This window comes from Heliangelus exortis, chromosome 1, assembly GCF_036169615.1.
Source record: "Heliangelus exortis chromosome 1, bHelExo1.hap1, whole genome shotgun sequence".
Classification (NCBI taxonomy): Eukaryota; Metazoa; Chordata; class Aves; order Apodiformes; family Trochilidae; genus Heliangelus; species Heliangelus exortis.
This window is the reverse complement of record NC_092422.1, coordinates 182,934,105-182,959,666: the sequence shown is the minus strand read 5'-3', so window position 1 is coordinate 182,959,666 and position 25,562 is coordinate 182,934,105. Positions and strand designations below refer to the sequence as shown.

Below are 25,562 nucleotides of genomic sequence, written 5' to 3'. Positions count from 1 at the left end.
GGCTTTTTCCTCTTTCCTTGTAGTCTCTCAGCTGGGGTTCTGAGAAAATGTTTCCTTGGAAACATCCCTCAGGTTTAAATGGCTGTCACAGGCAAGCTTTGTCCTTCCCCTTGGTGACATGGCCCAGCTGGGAAGGAGGTACCAGTCCCTGAGAGCTCCTCAATTGGAACTGCACACTTACAACCTTCCAGGCAAACAGCTCTGCAGCCACCTCTTTTCACAGTTTTGCCACACTCAGGAAAAGAATGAGCTGCTGGGGGCTGCCCACTTGATTTGGTGGGATGGGCACTGTCACTATTGTCTCCCAAGAAATGCCACGCTTGTTCAGCTGTGCAGCAGGAGCTCAGGAGGGCCAGAGATGCTGCATCAGACAGCACAGTATAACAAGAGGCACTGACTGGTACTAAAAAGTATTTGGGAAGGCTGCAGCTGGACCACTGTGCTTCATGTGACTGGCTGCTGTGTGGCTAAATAGTCACAGTGGGATACCACTCTTAGAGAATTTTACCCTCTCACTGATAATGTAGCAGTGGCCAATTGGTGAGTTTTGTAGTCACCTCCTGTCTTTTGTTAGCTGTGGTTGCTCTCATTCTTTGCTCTCCCTGTAAAACCCACCACGAAGGCCAGACTCAGTCTGCAGAGGATTCGTTTCTATGGAATCTCTGAAGAGATCTGTGTAAGGTCTGAAGAGATCTCTGACTTAACACCTGCAGGGCCAATGCTACCTGCAGGTCACCTCCTGTCTCTGGGAAATGCTGCAAGCAGCACTGAGCAGAAAACCAACTGGGAAAGGAAAAGGGCTCAAAATGTGCACCATGATGCAGAGAGTAAGTGGGAATGCAGCTGTGTGAACACAACCCACAGAACTGGGATCTTGAATCATCCTGATGTATGGGATTAAACTCCATAAAAATGGCACACAGTAATGAGAAAGCAGACTATGGACTTAACAAAGCACAGTTTTAATAAAAAAAAGTTTAAGGTTTACGGCTCAAAATGACATAAATAAACATAATCACAATATATGTTCTGTTTTTTAAAAGCATTATAAGATAATATATATTTTCTGAGTTATAAAATCCCATATAAATAGTGAATTATTCTCAGTATGCAAAATACAAGCACACATAAAAACTGGGGTGAATACCTGCAAGGAATCCTGAGTATGCACTCAGATGGCAGAAAGTACAGATGGCAGATGGCAGAAAGTACAACAACAATAGAGTTGGACACAATAAATGATGTTGTCCTAGTATATGACTTCTTCAACCCTGTAAAAATGGAATTGAGAACTATTTTGGTTGCTCAACCTTGTTCAGCTCCATAGGAATAAACTCAGGAATGGCTCTGGATACTCTACTCCTTGAGATTTCAGGAGAACCCTATAGCTTCTTTTGGTATTAAAAAAAAAGAAAATTACATTTTGCCTTCTGATGGACAGAAGTAAGGCACAAACTTAAAGGAAGTCAGTGTGGGCTGTAAGCAGCAGCTTGGACAGAGAGCAGCAAAAGGCATCTCTTGACTGAAGATGTATGGCAACAAATTCTAGTAGTAGCCAATTCTTGCACACCTCAAGGGTCTCCTACTTACCTTCAAAATATTGATTTAAATTAAAACAAGAATAAGTGGAAATTGCATTTTTTTAAGTATCAAAGGGAAAGTTCTCCCCCCCTTTTTTTTTTTTTTTTTTTTTTTTTTTTTGGATTGAGCTAAGCAAACCAGTAGGTTGGAGTAAGATCTAGTGCTCTGGCTACAGTAGCATGCTTCTTTCTTTGTTGTACACGTTGTAGCAGCATTGAGATCACAGAATCTTTTAGGCTGGAAAACACCTTGAAGATCATTGATTCCAACCATAAACCCAGAACTGCCAAGTCCACCACTAAATCATGTCTGAAAGAGCCACATTTACACAGCCTTTAAATACCTCCAGGGATGGAGCCACTTCCCTGGGCAGCTTGTTCCTCTGCCTGATAACCTTTTAAGTAAAGAAATTTTTCCTAATATCCAATTTAAACCTGTCCTGGTACAACTACAACTTGAGGTCTTTTTCTCTTGTTCTGTTGCTTGTTACTTGGTAGAAGAAGTCAACCTCACTACAACCTCTTTTCGAGTAGGTGTAGGGAGGGATAAGGTCTGTGCTCAGCCTCCTTTCCTCCAGACTAAACAACCCCAGTTGCCTCAGATGCTCCTCATAAGACTTATGCTCTAGACCCTTCCCCAGCTTTGCTGCCCTTCTTCAAACACATTTCAGCACCTCCACGTCCTCTTTGTAGTAGAGAGCTTGAAACTGAACAAGGATTTGAGGTGTGGCCTCACCAGTGCCCAGGACAGGGGGATGATCCCAGTCCTAATGGCCACACTATTTCTGATAACAGCTGTGATGCTGTTGCCCTTCTGGGCCACCTGGGCACACTTCTGCCTCACATTCAGCTGTCAACCACAACCCCCAGGTCCTTTTCCATGTGCAGCTTTCCAGCCACTCCTCCCCAAGCCTGTAGCACTGCCTGGGGTTGTTGTGACCCACATGCAGGACCCAACACTTGGCCTTGCTGAACTTTATACAATTGGCCTTGGCCCATCATTCCAGCCTGTCCAGGTCCCTTTTTAGAGCCTTCCTGCTCTCAAGTAGATCCCTCCTGCCTACTTTGGTGTCACCTGCAAACTTACTAAGAGTGCACTCGATTCCCTCACCCGTATGATCAATAAAGATATTAAACAGAACTGGCCCCTGCAGTGAGCACTGGGGAACACCACTGGTGACCAGCTGCCAACTGCATTAAGTCTGCTCACCACAAATCTTTGGACCCAGCCAGCCAGCCAGTTTTTTTTTTTTTTTTCACAGTGAAGAGTGTGCCCATTGAGGCCATGAGCAGCCAGTTTCTCCAGGAGAATGCTCTGTGAAGCTGTCAAAGGCTTTACTGAAGTCTGTATAGACAACATCCACAGTCTTTTTCTCATCCACTAAGTGGGTCATCTTGTCATAGAAGGAGATCAAGTTTGTCAAGAAGAACCTGCCTTCCATGAACCCACTCTGACTGGGCCAGATCACATGGCTGTCCTGCATGTGCCACATGATGGCACTCAAGATGATCTGCTCCATAACCTTCCCTGGCTCCAAGGTCAGGCTGATAGCTCTGTAGTTCCCCAGATCCTTCTCTGTCTCTTCTTTTAGATGGAGGTCACATTTACCAACCTCCAGTCAACTGGAACCTCCCTGGTTAGCCAGGACTGCTGGTAAATGAGTGATCATATCAGAGCTTTCACCCTGTGCTGTCTCTTGGCTTTTCCTAGTGAGCTGTACAACAGATACATGTGAAGGATAATGTTCACAACAATGTGACTACAGTTCCTAGAACAAGGCAGACTGCAGTACTGCAAGAGGATACCAACTTGCAGAAGCCTGTCAGTGCATTTAAATTCTGAATTCTGAGCTATTTTATTATTGTAGCACAATTTTTTTTTCTGATCATAGTGAAAAAATTATTCATGGAAGAAATAAAGATTATTCTTCCTGTTGTTCTCATGGAACCATGTAGTCATTATATGTTCCTTTAAACACTGCTATTATATAAAATATAATGGTTCTTTTCATATGCTTAGGGTCATGAGCTCTGACAATACTAAACCACGAATCATCAGAGCAAACTCATACATGTGAACTGCAATAAACACACAGAGAATTAAATTTTGCTTCTTATTACAGCATCAGCTTAGTAGCAATAGTGAAGTAAATGGGAGTCATTTATAGTCTGGCTTATTCCCAGTCCAACTGGGATCAAAACCAGATGAACTACGTTATACTGAAGTTGAGCTGAGAGCAGAATTTTACAAGGAATCAGATGCATGATAACACTCTAGATTCAGAAATACTTAATAGTTTTATGTGTCTTCAAATATTACAAATAGATTATCCTTCTTTTTTGCTGGCACTCTCTGGATACCAACAGCCACTCTCTTGGCAATTTTCTTCTTGGTTTTCAGAAAATAACAAGAAGTTGCAAATGTTGCACACTAAGCTAGAATGGAGGACTAGAAAAGAGAATGGCACTTGCAGGGTAACTTTTAGTCCAAAGAAAAGCTCTTCATTTTTTCTGCTAATTCCTGTCTCATTTCTATATGTTTCTTCAGGTTTTTCACTTCATGGGGCAGGTTAATGTCCCACACTGATACACAGGATTGTAATTCTGGAAAAAAAAAAAAAAAGGAAAACAAACAGAGAAGAATTATTGCATAATTATAATTGGATTTGCTTATGTGCTTCTCTGGAATCTTCATAAATTGCCTCAGTGAAGCATGGTGCTCACAAACTAAAACCTAAAGGTTTCTGAAAGTCTCTGATTTCTCTCTGTATAATTAATGGAACTCTTAAATACAATAAAAGGCTAAAAAGGAAATAGGTGTCCTTATTGTAATAATCAGGGAATCAGAACATAAAACCATTGTTGTCAGTTTGATTCTTTTTTGACTTCAAACAGTATGCTCATCTACACTTGCCATCCAGAATTTTATACTGTTACTGCCACATTTTGAGGAGTCAACTAAGCTGGGATATCTTAAAGCTGAAGTAGGGCATTGATCAGAGAATCAACTGTAACTGTTCTTAGGAAAAAACAAAGATTGAGATTTTTAAAATCTTCCTATTCCAGTGCTTTGCTCTCCTAATTGTCAGGAAACTTTTCCTGATATCTGACCTATGTCTCTCTTCCTGTAACAGAAACTGGCCAGTCCTTATCCTACCCACAGGGAATATGTGGAAGTCTTTATTCCCTTCCCCTTTTTCATATATCTGAATCCTACTATCATGTTGTCTCTAAGCTTTTTTACATTAATTAACTTAAATTCCTGCAGCATTTCCTCCGAGGTTACATTTTTCTCCTCTGGACTATTCCCAATAGTCCCAATAATTCAGCAGTGCCCCAGGTGGATGTACTCATCCAGCAGAGGCCAGATCAGCACTCAGCAGAGTGTAAGGATTATTTTATGTCCTACAGACACCATTTTTTGTTGGGTGTGAGGATAGTGTTTGCCTCTTCTGCAGCACTGTGACATGGATGACTCATTTCAGCCTGTGACCAATTATAATCCCTTTTCTGCAGCACTGCTGCCAACCATGTCCTCATGTTGGTATAATGCATCATTCCTAATTAAGTAGGAGGTTTTGCATTTGTCCTTACTGAATTGTATCCTATTTCCTTCCAGACCATTTGTTCTGTTTCTCAAGGTCGTTTTGAATTCTAATTCTGTCCTTTAGTGTGCTTGTGGTTTTGTCTTAGCTGAGAATTGTCTGCAAATCTGAAAAGCACGTTCACTGTTTCTTCATCCACATGATCCATGGAAACACTGAGGATTCCTGGCCTAGCAGAATCTGGAAACCCATTTGATTATTGAATTAGACAATGACATTTACTTTCCAAATACAATTTTCCATCAAATTATATACTTGAAATAGTGGCTTCCTCTTTTGGAAGCTACTGTTAGTTTGCATGGAGCCTGGAAATGCAAGAGCTATAACTAATAATGCAAGAGCCATAACTAATAATGATGTTTCAGTGAAATAATTTCAAACTGAGGTCATCAACTCTCCACCCTCAGTGAGCAGTCAAGCAAAAGAGTGTCTACTCCACTAATAATAGAAATCAATAAAACATAGTTCAGGTACCTTTATGATATTTTTTGTCTTCGGTGTCACTTTTATAGCAATATCCCAGGACCACAACAGCATTCTTGAGACTCCCTTATTCAAAGAAATAAAATGGTAAATTTTAATTTTAACTGGAACTTTGTAATTTAATGACAGAAAGAGTAGATGACATCATGCCACTGTGAGGGCAGAAAGCACAGTCAACTAGACCCTTTCTTCAAAATCAATAACCATGAAAAAGCCAGACATGAAAAGAATATAGTTCACATCTCCATTTAAGGTAGGGGATTATCAGGGTTCAAAAGCTTAAGCACTGGATCAGCCAGGCAGCCTGCTGAACAAGCCTAAGAACAAAGCACCCTATTATATGCCACAAGCAAGGGTAGCAGAACCACAGGAAGCAGATCTCATGGTGAAGGGACAGGCTGCAAATGTCATCCCAGTGCACAGCAGAAACAGCAAGAACCAGCAGTAAACTTGGTTATGAAAAAGCCAAAACAACCAAATATGATATAAACTATTTAGAAGTGTTTGAAAATAACAATGGCACATAGGTAGGAAAAAAGAATTAGCAGGGAAATAGAAATAGGGGATGGATCATAGGAAAGGGGCTATGCAAAACAAACAAACAAAAAGACTAGAAAGACAGGAGTGTGATCACAGAGAGATAAGCTGAATATGCCAGTGTTTCAGTATCAACTTCTAGCTTATTCCCAGCCAGACACGCTTATAAAAGTCTTGTAAGATAGATGGAAGCTGTTACATGTTCTGCTCCCACAGCAGTTCCCTGTCCTACTGGCATCAGGACAGCAGCAAGCCCTTGGCTGTAGGCCAGGAGAGAAATACAGGATGAGCTTCCTGGGTCATGGATCAGGGCAGGGGAGGAACAGGCACCCCAGCTGCAGTACTGTGCCCCACACCTCCCCACACCACTTCAGACATAAAGTCTTACACACTCCCCCAGAGAAAAGATGAGGAAGGGGTCAGTTTCTGGAGTATAAATAGACTGCTGTATGGCTTACTGGGAAAGCCAAAGTCTTGCAATTTTTGTCTGGCCACACTGCAGTGCATCCCTCATGACACATTCCTTATGAATCATCAAATGTTTCTAGTGGCTCCCCCAGGATGTCTGCAAGGCAAAGAGATTTTTCTTTCCTTCTGGAAACCTGCAGTATATTCTCCTTTTTTCACACAAATAATGCATTAGTATTAAAGAATTGCTCAGTAGCCTCAGTTCCTTTTTCACATAAAGTGAAAATCCCAGTTAAAACAAACTCTTTGAATTTAGGAAAAAGCAACCCTTTTAAATAATTACTGGGGAAAATGATCAAAAGAAAAAAGTACACATCAACTGCATGTATAAAATCTTGTCATACTTGAGGTTTGTGCAAATGCATCTAAATTCTTTCTCCTGAAGTATTAACCTTGCTTCACATAAAATTTTGATTAAAAATGTTGAAGTCACTAGAAAAAAGAAAAAGAGACTGAAGGCTTTTAAAACCACACTGTGATATTCCACAAAACATACTTTCCCTAACCGTGGGAGTAATAAGTGAGGCTGAGATTTTGTTTTCATAGTAACTATTTCTTACCAAATGCTAAAAATAAAATGTTGCTTTCTAGTACTAATACTGTAGCTACCAGGACCCATAAGGGCTAAAAACACCCTGCCAGTGAATCTGGGCTCTATACCTCTCATTCTTAACAGCTGAGGAATGACCAGACTCCACAAATTTGCTGTCTCAGGCAAAAGCATGCCAGAGGAAGATGAATTTTTTTTGACTCATAAAACACTGTCAGCAACACAAGCAAATTGTACAGATATTTCTGGTGCCAGAAAGGAAAAAACAGTCCCCAGGTTAGGTTCATGATGGTAATGAGAAAACATCCAAACCTTGCAACTATGAAGTTTACTATCAGGAGTACAGTGTGTTTCTGAGTCCATAACAGCAGCTTCAGAGTCTATTTTTTTTTATAGGAAACACATTTTAAATCACACTGACAAAGGCACTCCAGAGGTTTTTTTCAAAACACAGTGGAAGGCAATGGGAATCCCCATGCTGTGCCACAGAGTACTTTTTGAAACAATGTCTATTTTGAGCATTCCCACCACTGCAGCACAACAAGCTCTGGAGCTGGTATGGATATGCATTTGGGAGAGATGCTGCAAAGTGTGCAGGTGAAGGAAGTTACAACAGGCAGGATATGCCCCACACCCAACTCTGGACCTCTGGCAACTTGCAATTACCACTGAAAACCTGCAACTACTGTCTGCTTACAGCAGCTTGAAACAACTGGTCCTGCTGACAGGAACAGCACAGATGTACCAGCCTACACCCCGAGTCCAAACCTGTAGCACTTTCCCAGCCTTGCTGTCATCTGCCTGTGACCCACACTTAGAAGAATCATTCCTGATTAAGGATGGGAGAGCAAAACTAGGCAATAAGCAGTTAAGGAAAAGGTGTTGAAACCTAACAAGCTCCAAGACAAAGAAGCAAGAAGTGTAGGTCTTAAGGTGGTGAAAGAACACAGGCAAACAGGCCAAGATGAAGACTATTGGAGAGAAGACAGAGAGCTGTGCTGAAGCATGGCACAAGGGTGCAGTGGAGGTGGGGCATGTCCATGTGCTGGTCAGTGGCAAGCCAGGGAAGAGTTGCTGTTTGCTGTGGGTGCAGGAAGGAGAGCTGCTGGTACTCAGCTAACACCAGTGTCTGACAGTGGTTGAAGATGATAGCATTGGAATAGCATGAATGAACAAAACATGCTAATCTGTTCCTGGAACACTATGCCAAACAGCAGGCAGTAATCTTAAGCTTGGTACTGATTTCAAAGTACTTGTCATTTGATGGTTTTACTTACCTAGCTGAGCTGTTATCATGACTCTAACAGAATCACAAAAGTTGTCTATAACTCGTACAGGACGACGTGTTGATAAATCAAGCAACAATATATGTCCTCCTCCTGTCCCTATCCACAGGGCAGTATTTTTCTGCAGGCAAATTGTCTTCACTCTTGCAGAATAAGCCAGTTTCTGTTTTGATTCCTTATTTAGTTTTTCAAGTTTGTCCCTACAAGTACAGAGAGAATTTGTATTAATGTCCACTGGCACGCTATTATACAACTGATAAAATAACCCTTACAATCATTCATGAAGAGAAGCTGCAAAAATGTCAAGCTAGTCAGCTGACTAACTTGGAAAAAAAAAGGAAAAAAACCTACTGGACTGGCTCATCAGCTTTAAAAGGCCTTTAAACAGGAGGCAGGTATACATCTCTGTTCTCTATCAGTGCAGGAGAATAATGTCACTGCAAAGTGGGAGGAGCATACCTAGAGCTGCTTCTAATCACACCACTAGAATGAAATGCATGTGGCACAATAAGGGAGAGACACAGTTTAAATGCAAATGAAAATTATCATCACTGTTAGTACTACTCTGATCTTCTACTGAATTTGTGCACTGGAGAGAGAAGACATTCTCACTCAGGAGATGCAGGAAATAACAGGATGCAAAAGCATTAGTACCTGAAGGACAGCAAAAGACTTTCTTCACTCTTGAACAGAGTTAAATGAAACTTCTTGACATCAAAAACAAATTGTGAAATATAATAAGGGTCTTAAAAATTAGAGATTCTCATGGGATATAACCATAACCAAGTTCTGAGCCAAAAGGGAGGAAAGAATTCCCCATGTGCTCAAAGAACAGGGCAAATCCCTTAACTCAGCAGATTAAGGCACTATGATAGAGAAAATCTAATATTCAGCTTTCTATGCATTGAGCCAGCAACCTGAAATAGAATACTTACTTAAGAAAATGTGCACAATCAATTAATTCTGAAAGTTTTTCTGTCTTCCTGTCCCAGATTTCCACAAAATGGCTATTTTTCTTTGCCAAATAGATGGATTTGTCTATTGCTATTGAAATAATATTTGCATCACTGTATGCATTATGACAGAATCTAGAAGAAAGAAGAACTCCAGTTAGATACACAGAATATATCTAGCAGAAAAACTTGACTGTTATGACTGTTATGTTATTCCCTCTAACTCTTAGAGAATCACTTGGCCTTCAAGCAGAACTGGGCTAGGAAAGGGTTTCCTACAGGTTAACATAAATTCTCATAATAATGGAGTTATGCTGATGATATCCCTGGAGGTGCATTAGTGCCCAAAACCTATTAATAAACCTTTTCCATCTATTTACTCAAATCACATATGCTCACGTTACAGCAGGGCAAACTCCACCTTTCTCCTGCCACTCTTTCAATGTTTGGAGACACTTGATAAATCTTACAGGGCCCATAAGACTACAAAGAAGGGTCACTCAACATAAAGATGACTAAGCCTAAAAAGCAGCAGTCATACTGATAAACATGAAAGGACAAATACTATGCTAAGTAGGTGTGTATTATTCTAAATGAATTAACCAGGGCCTGGAGAATGCATCCAGGGGAGAAAAATGGATCAGTTGCATTTATACATTTTCTGAAGAAATACTGACTTCATAAATCCTTTAAATAGTAAAAATGTGTGTCCCCTGTTTAAAAACAGCAATGGACATGTAAAACACTACTTGTTGACCTTATTATAATGCACATAGTACTCCATCTGTGTTATGGGAGTAAACGAAAAGAAACAAGAGAACTCAAAGAATGAGCTCTAGACCAAGACATCAAAATACTGCCAGAAAAGTTTAATGAAAACATTAAAAGAGCCAAATAACATCGCTTATTTAAAAACTTACAGTTGACTTGTCTTTGTTTCAATGAGTGTTTGAACAGAGAAATCACTAGTCAAGGCAATGATCTTTGTTCCACAGCCTCCCCAGATTATATTTTTTTCAGATAAATTTGAGGATTCGTTTAAGCACATGAGTGGTGTGCTTACATTTCCTATACTTAGTATCTTCAAAGGTGTAGCACCCTTACACTGCAAGAAAAAATATACTCTACATTAGAAAAAAAGAGTGTACAGACATTCAGAAACTGTTAAAACAAGACCACAGTCTGCTGAATTAAATGTACACAGGTAAAGTTTCTGGACAATTATACTATCCTTCTAGCATGTCAGAGACTGAAAGGCACTGTAGTCTCCTTGTAGGTGTCCCACAGAAACAGCTATCTGAGTGGAAACAGGACAGAGCTGAGACTGACACTTTCTGCAACCCCTGGCACAGTTCAAGAGTTGGATTAAAAGTCACATCCACACCTTGGTGAAATCCCACACTGGACCATGCTCTAGTCCTGCAGTGCACTGCAATTCTATAACTGCTATAAGGTTCATATGGTCAGGACCTAACCCTCAGGAACCAGCTGGTACAAAGAGCTGCCAGCATTTCTTTATCTGTTCTGTGAGCAAAACTATGACCTACAGAAAATCTAAATGACACTGCCTTTTTGAAGATACCTATTCTATGAAAATTTAGTGTGAATGAAAAGAAAAAGGAACTATAACAGCATTAAATAAAGGAGATTTAAACAGAATATTCTTACAGCCATTAATATCACCCTCTAGTCAGTTTGCCAGGCCTTTCAAAGTCCTGTAATGAGAAATCATTTCCCCCTCTTAAATCTATCATTAAAACAGATAGTGTAAAACACTTGCAGCTCCAGTAGGACTGTAGAAGAAAAACTATTTTGAGTTTTAGAGAAGCAATTAAAAAATATACTGCAGGAAACAAAGCTACTATTGGTAGCTGCTTTACAAAATAATGATAGTATTTTGTAGAACACACAGCAAAGAACAAGTCTACCTTTACTGCTCTGTCTTCAAAAACTGCCAGTCTGCCATCAGCTGTGCCTACCAAGAAGAAATTCTTCTGTTTGCTGAAATAAAATAAAATAATGAATTCTAGTAATGCCTTAATCAGGTAAGAAAAATTTAAATGAGTAGCCTTGGGTATTTCAGCAGTTTCATTAAACACTGAAAAGCTAACAGAATCATCTGTGGTGAGGAAAGTAGTCTCCAGTCACACTGGATGCAACATTAAGTGAAAATATAGGTTAAATGTTCTGTCTGAACAGAACTGCATACTTGTACAGACGTAATTTTCTGAACATCTAACATCTTTTTTTTTGGTCATATTTTCAAAATGTAACCCGAAATACTTAAAATTAATTTATACCTTTGCTTTGAAAGAGAATTACAGTATAAACAAGTGATGGAATCCGACATTTTCTGTAGACGATGCCTTCTTGTTTCATCTTCTGTGTTAATTGCCCACAGAGAACCAGACTGGGTTCCTGCTACAATCCAGTTTTCTTTCTCAGTAGGAAGGGTCACTAAGGCCAAACTTAAAATTTTACTATCTGCAATATCCTGAGTTAGAAAAAAAAAAGAAACACAACATGGTTATGGTTTCAGTAAGGGTAAAGTAAGTACAGGGTAAAGTTACCAGTAAAGCTGGTAATAAAAATAATTTAAAAATATCATGGATCCTGGACAGACCCAAGGCCTAACCTCCCCATAAAAAAACCAAATTCCCTATTAGCATAATACATCTTCAATGGTACCATCTATCTTTAAACTATTGGGAAGGACTCCTCAAACACAACACAGGAAAATCTCTAAGCTGAATGCTGAAAAAAATACTCTCTCTATTCTAATGAGGGTTTCAAAGTCATCAGAAACTACACTGCAATATATGTTCATTTGTCACTAACAATAAAAGTACTGGTCCAGTACTTCTCATTTTAATTTTAGAAAAATAAGCCATTTACTTTATACCAACTCTACCGATTCAATTGCATCATGGTCAACAGATAGTAGATGGAAATTAAACCTAAACAACTTTGATGATGATGATGAGTATGTTCTGCATACATGTTCATCACAGCACACCAAGCCCAGGTAAAGCCTTTTCCTCTCCCTGATGGCAAAGAACAGAGATGTATAAAAATAAAATTGAAAAGCTGGAGGGTGTAAGCTAGAAAGAGTACTATGAGAAAGTTGAGGCCAGATGGCACACATACAGTGATGACACACTACTGAGCACTCTGAGTCCTCTCAAACCTTAGCTTTCTAGAAGTAATATCCTGCTGCCAAAATGCAGTTGATTCTTCTGAAATACATCTGGGTGCCAAAAAATGAGAATAAATTACAGCCTTCCCACGTACCTCACAAGTATGCCCATCTGTATTCAGGTTAACAAATGAAAGCTGTGCTTTTTCTGTGTTCCCATTGCCTATCCAGACTCCTGCCTTCTTGCAGCTTTGATTGGCAGCTACCATGCACTCTGCTGTGGCTGTACTGGGTATTGAAACATTCCTCATCAAACAGATAAGTTCTGCAGAATTCAAGATCTCATAAACCTACAAAGAAAGCCACAGTATGCACAGGGAAACAACAATGTCTTGTACAGTGATAAATAACAAGCACTGGATAAGAATGTTCTATTGAATATGGACATCTCAGCAGGTGATCTCAGTATTTTGTCCACTGAGCAACTTTGTGTTGACTTTTACTTTTCTGTTAAAATTTCAGGAAGTCAGTGGGGTTCAGGGATGCTTGAAAATTTCACCCATTCCAAAGAGCAATGTGATGTATTATAAGAGATGATAGCCTTCAAATCCAGGCTGCTGCTCCTCCTGTCACAGGCATGAAAGGGTGTAGGCTAACCACATACCTTCAATATAACAGTCTTTTTGCATAGCACTTTTGAATAGTAAAGACCACGAAGTAATCCAAATCCTGTTTCCTTACAATCACTATAAAGCAACACAGGGAAAAACAGCAGGCTAGAAGCAGGCAATATTCCATGTCTGTTTCAGTTTCAGAGATGACCAGAAAAAAATTATGCCTTTTACTAACTTAAATGTTCCATTCTTTTTAGAAAGTGCAAAAACTTCAGGCTATCATCTCTCTCCAAAATATGACTAAATACACTAGGTAATACCTGGGAAGACGTTGGTCGTTCCTGAGGGTTTTCCTTCAAACACTGTTTAATTAAATTTTCAACTTTAGGCCAAGGGGCACATCCATATTCTTTGACAGGATCTAAAATGTAAAATTAGGTAATTCTTTAATCCAGAAATGAGAGTTCTGAATAACTTTCTTCCTAGTTTAAGAATTCATTTAACTTTTTACAGAGCTGCTCTAAGAAATATCACACTCTTAGATAAAATGTCATCATGAACAGCTTGGAATTGCTCATCTGCCATAAGTGCTAGAGCAATAAACGCTCATTAAAAGCAGTTGAACCAGATGGATTTTACTTTAACTTCTTCTTAATGTCCCTATACAGGGGACTGAATCACAGATATGTGTGAGTTTTGTTTTGATTAATGTTGACCATTCGAGGGAACATCATTTCAGTCTGCAGTCTTTTCAGTTCTGATGAAAACTTTTCTTCACATTTATTCTTCTGTGTTTGGAAGAGATATGGAATACAGGCAAAGTATATGGAATAGAGTATATGGAACACAGATGAACCTCCAATAAAATTTATAGCAATTTAGATAAACAGTTCCAAGAAATATTTATGAGGTATGGAAGTTTAAGTGTCCACTCAGTGCTTTGAATGTGTATCTGCTGACCTATCTAGGAACAAATCACTCATGAATAATGGTGCCTGTATTGCCTTTCCTTTTAGTTCATCACAATCCACAGCAAATATTACAGTCTTACATTAGGCTGAGGTAACATTAATGATAAATACCTGTAAATGAACATACCCTGTTCAGCAAATCACAGGCACTGTTTACTTGTGAGCAAAGCCAGCCACTATTATCTCCAGAAATTCCTATTTCTGATTATTTTATAGGGCTTTTAATACAGAAAACAGCCCAAAGGGCAACTGCATTCAGGAAATACTTAGTCATCAGTTCTTGGGATGGCCACTTTAGGGAGAGGGTTTAAACTATCTGAGCTATGAACTGGACTGTTCTCCTTAAGAAGCAGACAATGTATGAACTCTCTGTCCCTCCTAATGAGAAGCCATGCCAGACTAAATGGTACAGTTGCTGCCATTTCCTAGGCCAAATGAATTTTCAGTCTTAAAGAATGTTCATGACTATATCTACTACTGTAGTGAGTAAGTATGAATGCCACACATCAAGCTTGTAGAACTAGAATAATACAACAGCTCTTTACACAGAAGTGGTAAAATACTGAGTTACACTGTACAGCTGACTACATCTTGCCCAGCCTGGTAGCCTACTTCATCTCCCTTCCAGCAGCCAACAACTACATATTGTAATATGGACAGAATGTTATGCAGCTGGGCAGGGACTTCACACTCCTGAAAAATTAAAAGGGAATTCCTATTAAAAACATTTACAAGTGGCTGGTCCTGTAAGGGAGTGGCATTTTTTTTTAAAGAAAGGATTTCAAGTTTTTTTAAAAAGACGTATTTTTTAACAGATTGTATCATGATACAAAGAATAGAAGTGTAATTGTGTTTATCTTAGTGCATGAGCAACATCCATTTTAACTAGGTATGGATAAAGTTCCAGGCATACAAAAAAAAATATTTCTTTGTAACTGTGAACCTGCTAGAGCCCCTGAAATCACAGTGAAATTATAACCAGTGTGATATTGATAATATGCCTGAATATCACTATTTCCAGACCATGTGAAAGAAAAAATTGCTGTTGGTTAGTTTCCTCCTCTGATCACTGACAGATACAACATAAAATACATAATGTGATATTTTTGGAGGAGGCAGGACAAATGGCTCACTTCTATGTTAAAGCTTTAAAATACAAGGCATACCTGGTAACTTTCCTTGTATTGCTAATTCATCAAATTCATTTGGAAACTTCAAGCCTTCCATTATTCTGCCTCCTTCTGTTAAAATGTCATAAAGCAGCAAGCCAAATGAATAAATATCAGCTTGCTGATTGTAAATGACATTTCCTCTGGCAACTTCTGGTGCTCGAAATCCTGAAAATAAATAATTCATTAATAGTTATGATTCATACCAAGCTGAAGGCATCTTTATCCCTTTAAGAGGAAACACTTATTGCTGAAAATGTCACAGGAAGTGAGCCAAAAATGGCACACTATTTCTGGGCTGGCAATATTTTGCGTGTGTCAGACGTCAAAAAATATCAGCAATAGGTATAAAGGAAGGGGACAGTACATCAGTAATACAGGTTCTACAAAATTACACACAAAACAATTAATTTAGCAATGACTAACAAAAATCAATGGCAAGTCTGCAGTTTTTACTGAAGGCCTGACATTTAACACTTGGAGCCACATCTTCATCCATGATTTCCAAGACATTTTTCAAAGTTACAGTTTCAGTTCTTTAAAATGGATGCTGCCATGTTCTCTCTAAAGTGAGGGAATAGGGCAGGTATTTATTGTGTTTAAAAAAAAAAATTGAGACCTACCTACGTATTACTGAAAATAAAACCACGTAATTTTAGCAGTACAATTTCAGTAACACAATAACCATAGTAAGACAGGACAGAAAAAAAAACCAAACAATGAATGTATGTAATTTAATTTGTTCTCTCAAAGGAGAACTCCTTGATTTTGAAGAATATACTCCTTGATTCTTAGAATGGGTTAAAACATGAATAGTAAGAAAGGCCAAGAGGTATAAATCTGCCATTATAACTTGTAATTCAATTAGGACTACATTTTGTGATTTTGACTGGAGTATAAATTTGAGTTGCTTCTTACAAACTAAACAAAAGGTATGCTACCTGATTTTTGACAAAACAAAGCATTTCTCCATACCTGGTGTGCCTTCAGAGGTTTTTATTCCCATTCTACAACAATACTGGGCAATGCCATAGTCAGCTATTTTTGCAATAACAGCTGAATTGGGATACAGGGTGAAGAGCAAGACATTGTGAGGCTTTAAGTCACGGTAGATGATCATTGCTGAATGCAGGTACCTGTTAATAAAAAAAGTATTATTGAAAGCATTCATAATTCAGGAATGCATCTCTACACACACACCAAATGCTTTATTGCCACTGCAGTAAACAGTGCTTTCAAATGTTAAATACTGTGTTAAAATATGTCAAGCATCACCAACATGACACCACCTTAGAGGATACTGACTTCAGAAATGTTATGAAATACTATTTACTGGCACTTAAACATTGCTGTACTTTAGTACCAAGTCTTATTTGAATGTCACTGGAAGTTTGAAAATGGACTCTTAGAAGTTTTTTTGTTGATCCCTGAGCTCTTTTGCAGGTTTTGTGGTTTTGCAGTCACACGTCAATAGCTCTTGAGGACACTGATGGACTTACAGAACTTTAAAAACGCACTAAATTAATTTCTTTGACATTTTAGTAAAAAATCAACAGCCATGTAGAAATTCCACCCAGAGCTCTTGCTATTTCTCTACTTACACGAGTACCACTTGTTAGCAGAAAAAGAAAGGTAGCAGAAGTTTGTGATATTTATCAGCTAATCAATCATAAAAATACAAGCATTTGTCTGTCTCAGGGAACAGTTGGCTTGAGATATAAGAAACAGTAAGACTGTCATGTGCAATATATCCTACTTGCAGCTGCATCCTGTTTTTACAGTATGGTAGAAATCCCATTTACCTTAAGCCATCAGCTACATGTAGAGCTATCCTGTGCTGGAGTGTCCTAGTTAAACTTGCATTATCTTGTTGAAGCAAACGATCGAGAGATCCTTTCAGGGCTAATTCCATCACCAGCATCCGGGGACGGATTGCAGCAGCCAGCAGAGACACTAAACTAGGGTGATGGAGGTGACAGAGCACTGCAAGCTCCTGCAAAATGTAAAATCAGATGAAACACTGCAAATAGCATAACCTCTGTAACTCTTAAGTAAACTGAGATAGTTTTGGAGTGAAGTCTTGTACCTTACTTAAGCTTTTTAAGGTTGGTATGCCAAGAGCAGCGCTACAGAAAAAAGGGCAATATTTCTTACTTGTCTTAGAAGCCTGAGGGAAGTGTGTTTATTGAAAATCTTTACAGCAACCTCTTCTCCACCATAGGATGCACGGTACACAGATCCAAACCCACCATCACCTTTTCAAAGATAAATTGAGGAGAATAATGAAAAAAAAAGGATATGAACTATTTCTCAAAATAAAATAACTGAAAAGGTCTAATTTTAAAACATGTGGATCATCTACTGCATTAAGCATGTATATGTTAATATATTGTTAATGTCATATATGTTAATGGAAAGTCAAAACTTGATAATCTGAAATTCAGAATACCTTAAAAACACATTTCCACATCTTGCAGAACTGACTTTAATAGATTTGTTTACATAAGCTCTGTAAAAAAACACACATTATATAAGGCTTACCCAAGAGAAACTCAGGAGCTTCTTCAAATTCCAGGTCATTGCTGTTCAACATAATATTTCTGGGTAAATCAGCCAGTATAAGATCAGGAGCAATCTGAGCTATTGGAATGGTATGTCTTGGTTGATCCGGATTTACCAAAAGGTCACCTTAGAAAAAAATAAATGAGACCAAAAAAAAAAGGGTAGTGATCATTCAAAAGGAGTTGTAGATCTCCGAATGTGTATGATCAATGTACATAAAATTCAGCTCATATATAAGCACGCACATACATAAACTATATGGAACATTAAGTTTGCCATTCAACCTAATGTACCTTACATTTTTGCTTCATGGTTCCATATACATATCAATCGAATGTGATAGCAACTGTTGCTCTGTAACAACACCAAGCTAACCAAGAGATTACTTTTATATCTATAAAAAGAAAGAATTCTCCTAGTATGCACAATGTCATAAAGAATATTGTCTTTTAAGTCACAGTTGTACATGGCCCAACCAAATGGTAAAAATATTTACCTTCTTCAGCTTTTTTAAGTAAGTCATCGAGTAGTATTTTTTGGTGTTCTTCACCATCCTGAAAGCTGTACAGAGCCCATTTCTTCAATAGTGTTTCCCCTTCACCACATACATCTATATCCAGCAAGCCTGGAAACCATTCTTCCATCAGAGAATCTATGTGATCCACAACTTGCCCCAAAAGGATGCAACCTTCAAGAAACCAAAAAGGAGAAATTACAGACTCAATTTGCCATACTTGTGATTACAAAGCTAAACTCTACATTCCAAAGGCAAAAGCACAACAAACCAAGATGCCAAGCTGCAATTAAACTGGAGAAAAAATCAGACTCAGGAATAATTAACCTTTTCTGCAAGAAGGTGCTGTAATTTTCAAAAAACTGTCTGGGTTGTTATCAAATACTGCTGACTCCACGAGACAATAAGCTTCAGGAGACCAATTCAAGTAGATGCCTTGTCTCCAATACATTCTATTAGGACGAAGTGCTCGCTCTAGAAAATAAAAATTCAGAGTAAAAATTTGATCTACAATATGTATATTATGTTTTAAATATGCAGAATTTTCATGGTACTTTAAATGCTTAATTATGATTGTAGACTTATGTCTACTCAAGTAACAAAAAAAAAAAGGCTACAACTTTGCAGACAGAATAGCCCCACAAAAGCTGAATATATGTCAACTGGTTTTCAGTTCCATAAGGCATCTCCACAAACTAAATATTTAACCAGACAGTAAGTCACGTAGCAGGTAATGACTGTAGATATTACAGAAATGCTGACTACATTCAGGTTCAGATCCAGAATACTCTAGGCAACATATGAAAAAAGATCAGTGATTTAGATTTTTAAATCACTGATTTAAAATTTATCACACAGACATGAAATAACAAGGTGCAACTGGAATTCTGTGCCTAGGAGGAAACTGAATGCCAGAGAGCAGTCAGTTATAAATCATATTTGTAGAGCATTAGCAATGCATAGTTTTCATACCTTACTTGTCAACAGTATTCATAAATCACACATTAAAAAACCAATGATTAATGAAATTGAAAAGTTCAGCAGATATATCTCATGTCTAAGTATGGAATTAATTGGAAAAAATATTAAATATACCCCCCCTCCTTCTGAAAAAATCGAAGTTTTTACTCTTTCATAAAAGGAGAATCAATGAACCTGACACAAAATTGTTTGGTTTTCTGTGTGGAAGACATATCCTTTCCTGTATTCCTCATAGAGACAAATGGCAATATTGCATAAATGCAAGAATTTCTTCCATCTCTAGTATGCAAAGGAAAAATATAGGCAGCTTACAACTGTCACTTTCTTTTGCACACCACTGTAAAGATCCAGCACTACCTGGATATTTCTAAGCTAAAAAAATGACCACTGCTCTTTTTCTCATTTGTGAAGTGGACAGAAATCAACTAAAGCAAAAATATTGGGAATTACAGCTCTAATATGCAGGTGTTGGCATTAAAAGCAAACATATGATCACTATTACTTTTGAATATAAAGGTTTGTACCTCTTCCTGACAGCATGTAAGGTGATATTTCAAGCAACCTGTTGATCAGCCTGGACCAAAATCCCATAGGAAAGTATGGCATCTCATAAAGCCTGATGATAATTTCTGAATTTTCACAGTGGGGAAGCTCTATAACAGGTCTGTTATCAGACAAACTGAAATAATAAAAATATTGGACAGCATTTAATTATGCACTTTATACATGATTTATTATGTAAAATGTATTATTTATTAATGAATGAATGGTGCAAATGATCAGGGAACAGACAGATAATGTATATTCTTATTCTGCTTGCTTGAGCTAAAGTGAAGTTCTGTAATTTAAACCCAACAGAAGCTCACTAACAATCATTATATATCACATGTAAATGTGAGAAACATCTGAGACAAATATAAGGCAGATAAGACTTTCAGATAAAATCTTTCTCCTTAACACTTTGAAGAACTTAGAAACACAATCAATGCACCCATACATGGCTTTCTCCATTAAGCATAACTAAACACATTAGGGAAATCTATAACTGAGGCAGATAAACCATGTTACCTGCTCCACATAAAGCAAAATGACCACATTTAAATTCACAAGTTTTTTGTCATCACATTTCATTAAGAGACTGTTTGGAGTACTCTGAGTAACTTGCCTGTGGTTCTCACTCAAAGCAAATAGGCTACAAAAATTCATGGTCATCTTTTATAGAAATATTTGTAATGCTGGCACACCACATCTAAAATTAAAGCTAAATTATAATCTTCTTGTAGTCACAAAGCATGATACCTGTAAAAGAAATATTATCCTCATAAAGCATTTTATCATTTATATATTCCATTTATCTGCCATCCTGCTATAATGCAAACTTCATCTGCTACAAGATCAGCTTAACATGTCTCTGAAAGCATTTAGTAAAATCTAGTGTGCTAAGTATGGAACATGCTTTCATGTTAAAACAGTTAGCCTGATGGCAGATGTTTATTTTTCCTTATTTCTGTGGCTCTCATTTGTGGGTTTAGCTCTTTGCTTACCTGCTTGGGATTAGTAGTTGGTCCTCTCCTAATGGCAATGCAATCTGAAACTTTTCCAGAAGTTTAAAGTACTGTGACATGTAGACTCTAGGGAACTTGCTCTTCTTTAAAAGGAACTTTTCTACATCTGAGCGCTTTACAATTCCCTTAGGATATTTAGAAAAGCCTTCCACTTTCACCATCAGAATCTTTCAAAAAAAGGAAAACCATTTCAGGTGTACAGTCACCATTGGATTGCATTTTTCTGACAAACTTTGTTCCCTGAAATATTTCGTAGTCTATTATTCAGGGAGGGGGAAAAAAAAAGACTTCATTTCACAATGAAACCAAACATTTCCACAATGTTAGCCAGCAAGAATACAATTTAACTTAACACTAGTGTGCTACCACTCAGCAGCAGCCTTCACTGCTCCATACTGTATGGAAATTTATGCTACAAGTTAATCCATGAAAGTGTTCTCTGAAAGGTGATTTTTCATATCAGCACTTCACACAAACATACTGCTACTGACAACATGATCCTCTAGGTCTTTCTTAATTGTAACCCCACTACCTTTAAAGGTTCACTTTTGCCATCCCATTTCCTGCATTGTATGAAAGCTTATTTCCAAAGGAAACTGGAAGAGCCAGATAAACCAATATGGGCCCTGAGAAAATTTGAAGTCATGAAACAGTAAAGAAATGGTGAAGGTGAATCACTTTTAAGTTCCAGTGGTTTGAATCAGGGAAATAAGTTCCATGAAAATAGATAATCAGTCTAACCTGTGCCATGATTTTACACAGCCACTTGGGATCTACAAAATACAGATCTCTTAACTGCAATGCTGGGTCTTGAAAATGAAGGAGTACACCTGCACAAAGAATATTGTAATTAGCAATGCATTTCTCATTAAGCAAAATAAACACCCTACTCTGGGCTATTTTCCTTATGTTACTCAACACAAGCAATTCGAATAATAAATACAGCCTCTGAATTGATGTCAGTACCTCAGGAGAGCAGAATGCAATCATGGGTAGTTCAGCTTTACCTTTTTCAGGTGTTTTGTTAAATTTGTGATCTCACTTGGCTTTTTGCCAAGCACCTATGCTCTATATAGTTTATTATTTAATTTTATGAATTTAATGTGCAGAACTAAGATAAGCTGTTACATATATTAAAATAAATACTATTCTATTCAAGCTATTATAACAACAGCATCCTTCTTCAGAAACTATGCTGTCTAACAAGCTGGTATGATATTCTCAAGGTGGGGTAAGATATATATATATATAGATATAGATAGATAGATATCGATATATATCTATATATCACTATCTATATATATAGATACCTACAGATATCTATACATATAGATCTATCTATATAGATATCTATAGAGATCTATAGATCTACAGATATCTATATAGATAGATCTATATGTATAGATATCTGTAGATAACTATAGATATCTATACAGATAGATCTATATCTATATGTAGATATCTACATATATATCTCTATATATCTATATATATCCATATATATCTACATATCTATATATAGATATATATCTATATTTATATGTATCTATATATATCTATATGTAGATATCTATAGATATAGATATGTAGGTATATATCTATAGATATCTACAGTAGTGATCCTTTATATCATGGAATTCCTTTCTGATATAAAAACCTGGATTATTAAACTAATGCTACCCAAAACTGAACTTCTCAGCTCACTGCCCTGAGGCAACCACGTATGAGATTTAAAAAGGTCTGTCTGCTGCTGGTGTGCAATGAAGAGCTAACAAACATACACTGAAGACAGTGTTTTACCTGATTCATTCAGAAAGTGAATTGCATGAGGGAGTTCATTTTCATCCAGTTGTAACTGGCTCTCTTGCACCAGTTCCAGTAAGCGTTTCTGATCAATCACAGGAAACTCAACTGGGACATTTTTACGTTCAAGCAAAATTCTCTTCTCCAGCTCAAGGTAGCTGTCAGGAATTAGCTGACCAACCACTGGTTGATCTCTGATCTGTAGAATTAGGAATAATAATAATAACCTTAAATGCATTAATTTCTTCATGTGAAGTTCAGACAATAAAACTAAGATGTAAGGTGGATACATTCACCCAATAGTGGTAGCAAGAAAAAACAAGAACACTCATTTATTCTGAAAGATAGATGTGACTAATTCATCTTTCCTGCTTTAATTAACTTTCCTCTTTCTAGGAATAGTTTCACTCTACATGAAATGAAATCAGTAAATGGAAGATTAGCTGGCTTACAGAAACCACAAAATCTTATTTCCTGGTCCCCCTGAAATATTGCAGTACTTATTTTTGCAATTACATGTTGCCATCCTACAAAAATCAGATTTTGGTCAGAGTGCTTTGTAAGAAAAGGATGGCCTACTTTAATTATATATTCTATTTTTGCTTTTAGTGTTTAGAAAACAAAACCTAGCTGAGATTTTTATTCAATTGATTTTTTTGGTTTTGGTCAAAAATGAAATAAACTCACAACTAGCAATTTTTCTTCTGGTTTTTTTTTTTTTTTTTTTTTTTTTTTTTCTTTCTTTTTTTGTTTTGTTCTGTGCGTAACATTTTATAGAAGGCAAGATGTTTGCTATCACACAGAAAATGTATTTATTTAGGTTTTTAATGTTTAAAAATGCATATACTTAACTAAAACTAGAATGTTTTCAACATCACAAACAGTGTGTAGATTACCTTGAAATGAAGACTTTCCTTAATTATGATTTTCCGAAGTCTGATAATTGAATCAGACTCTTCTGTAGCATTCACAAAGTGATAATCTTGGATTGCTGGGAAGCCTCTCTTATTCAACAGCTCTCTGGTAATTTTAGTCATGCAGGCCTTACGTTGCATCTCATCAGAAACATCTAAATGAGTGCCAACAAGGATGACGGGGGACGTGGAAGCTCGAGCCTGTTAGTAAGATCCATATAACCCATGAACTCAGCAGTGAATATTGATGATATTGTTTTATATTTACAAAAAATGGGTGTCATCTACTCACCACAATCAATGCAAAGAAAAAAGCTCTTTAAATATACTTCTTTTAAATAAGTTTGAAATCTGAAATACTATTTAATGTCTTTATTCAGGTTAAGGTTCAACTGCAATCCCATACAATAGCCTTGACTTGATAATGTAGTAAAAAGGCCTACAGATATAAATCATATTTTTCAACATACAGAGATCAGTCTATTTCAAAATAGAAATATTTAAAAAAAGGCTTTTTATAAAAGGAAGCACTATATATAGATTATATCTATATATATCTATATATATGAAATTTATATCTAGATTTCATACTTTGCAGATTAATAACATTGTCAGCAAAAAAGCGGGACAACTCTTTTTTTATTAAAAACTTCCAACAAAACTGAAAAGGAAGGAGTACTCTGCTAGCTGTCATTGGAACACTGCAGTAATGAAAGACCAGAAAGTACTGCATAGCAAAGGAGAACACACCAGAGAAGGTCTTAATCTAAACTAAACTAACTGTAACCTTCTGTCCTGTTATCTCTGCTCAAGGTGAAAGAACGAAAAAGACAAGTTTAACCAACAGCATCAGTATACAAAACCTTTATGCAATTGCATTGCCCAGCCATGATTAACCATCATACAAAAGGAAAAGACAAGTACTGCTCACCACGGGGTGATTCCATCAAACGGAAGTAAAATACTTAGAGGAAAAGAAAAATATACAGGCATATTCTGAGACCAGCTTCCCTACCACAGTCCTGGAACCATTTCTGTTAGCAATAGGATGCTAAGAACACACGTAGGAGCACGATTTCAAACCTGCATCTAGCCAGCTGTAAGTGAGTCAAATTCTGATTTCCCTTGAATTTACAATGGCATAAAAGGAAAACCAGACTTAACTCTTTAATACTACACCTTTCTTATTTTTATCAGTCAGTTCAAAATATTGCCAGAACATACAAACTACTGTTCCCATGTTACTCTGCACAATTTTAAGTACAAAATGGTGCTGATCTTCTATGTACATGTCTTTCTATGTAACAAATCTTTTAATATTCAATGTATGATGTATTTCAGCTCCTGTTATTATCATCTTACTATTTTTATTTGCCGAAGAGCATTTTCTTCTTCCTCTCTCTAAAAAGATTGGTGGTTATTTTGCTGTTCATCAGCAAATTTCTGGAAAGTGGAATTCCATTCTGCACATATCTGTGGCTTACCTTGATGTTAAAAAGCCATGGCTTCATAGCGTCCACCTCTGCTTGTCCTTTGCTGAGATCATAAACGGCAAGATATAAAGCTCTTTGGGTCATAAAATGAGGATGGGTACTGTAGAACTCCTCTTGTCCTAATGACAAAAATATAAATTTTTGCACTATATAAACATATTTTATAAACATAAAATAAAAATTTTGCACTAATATAAACATTTGCACTGTTTAGTGCTTCCCTCATTTAACACCTTCAGATCACAAAAAGGCAACAGAACACTTATTCTCAGATCATTGATACATAAATTAAACTAAGACTCAAAGAAAATTATCTAAAATGTCAGGAAACCTGTATTAAGCATGAATTGTAGGTAGGTACTCAGCTGTAAGCTAGTT

The 25,562-nt window shown here is 37.2% G+C and overlaps 1 protein-coding gene across 3 annotated transcripts in view; it reads right to left on the bottom strand.

Moving 5' to 3' along the window:
* Positions 1-939: 939 nt before the first annotated feature.
* The window catches only part of LRRK2 (leucine rich repeat kinase 2), a 64,906-nt gene continuing 40,283 nt past the window's right edge, over positions 940-25,562 (bottom strand). For 2 of the 3 annotated variants that reach the window (XM_071733899.1, XM_071733900.1), the window contains 22 exons: positions 25,176-25,303; positions 23,674-23,892; positions 22,775-22,976; positions 21,716-21,804; positions 20,954-21,141; positions 19,934-20,088; positions 18,756-18,902; positions 18,411-18,602; positions 17,894-18,040; positions 17,507-17,607; positions 17,155-17,345; positions 16,328-16,488; positions 15,350-15,520; positions 13,533-13,633; positions 12,754-12,948; positions 11,763-11,956; positions 11,391-11,463; positions 10,383-10,567; positions 9,445-9,597; positions 8,501-8,709; positions 5,660-5,734; positions 940-4,184 (listed from right to left, as the gene is read on the bottom strand). In XM_071733899.1, the coding sequence (XP_071590000.1) occupies positions 4,063-4,184; positions 5,660-5,734; positions 8,501-8,709; positions 9,445-9,597; positions 10,383-10,567; positions 11,391-11,463; positions 11,763-11,956; positions 12,754-12,948; positions 13,533-13,633; positions 15,350-15,520; positions 16,328-16,488; positions 17,155-17,345; positions 17,507-17,607; positions 17,894-18,040; positions 18,411-18,602; positions 18,756-18,902; positions 19,934-20,088; positions 20,954-21,141; positions 21,716-21,804; positions 22,775-22,976; positions 23,674-23,892; positions 25,176-25,303 (3,398 nt within the window). In that variant the 3' untranslated portion in view covers positions 940-4,062. Of the gene's footprint in view, positions 4,185-5,659; positions 5,735-8,500; positions 8,710-9,444; positions 9,598-10,382; positions 10,568-11,390; positions 11,464-11,762; positions 11,957-12,753; positions 12,949-13,532; positions 13,634-15,349; positions 15,521-16,327; positions 16,489-17,154; positions 17,346-17,506; positions 17,608-17,893; positions 18,041-18,410; positions 18,603-18,755; positions 18,903-19,933; positions 20,089-20,953; positions 21,142-21,715; positions 21,805-22,774; positions 22,977-23,673; positions 23,893-25,175; positions 25,304-25,562 lie in introns of those variants that run through there. The other variant, XM_071733901.1, reaches the window with a different exon arrangement.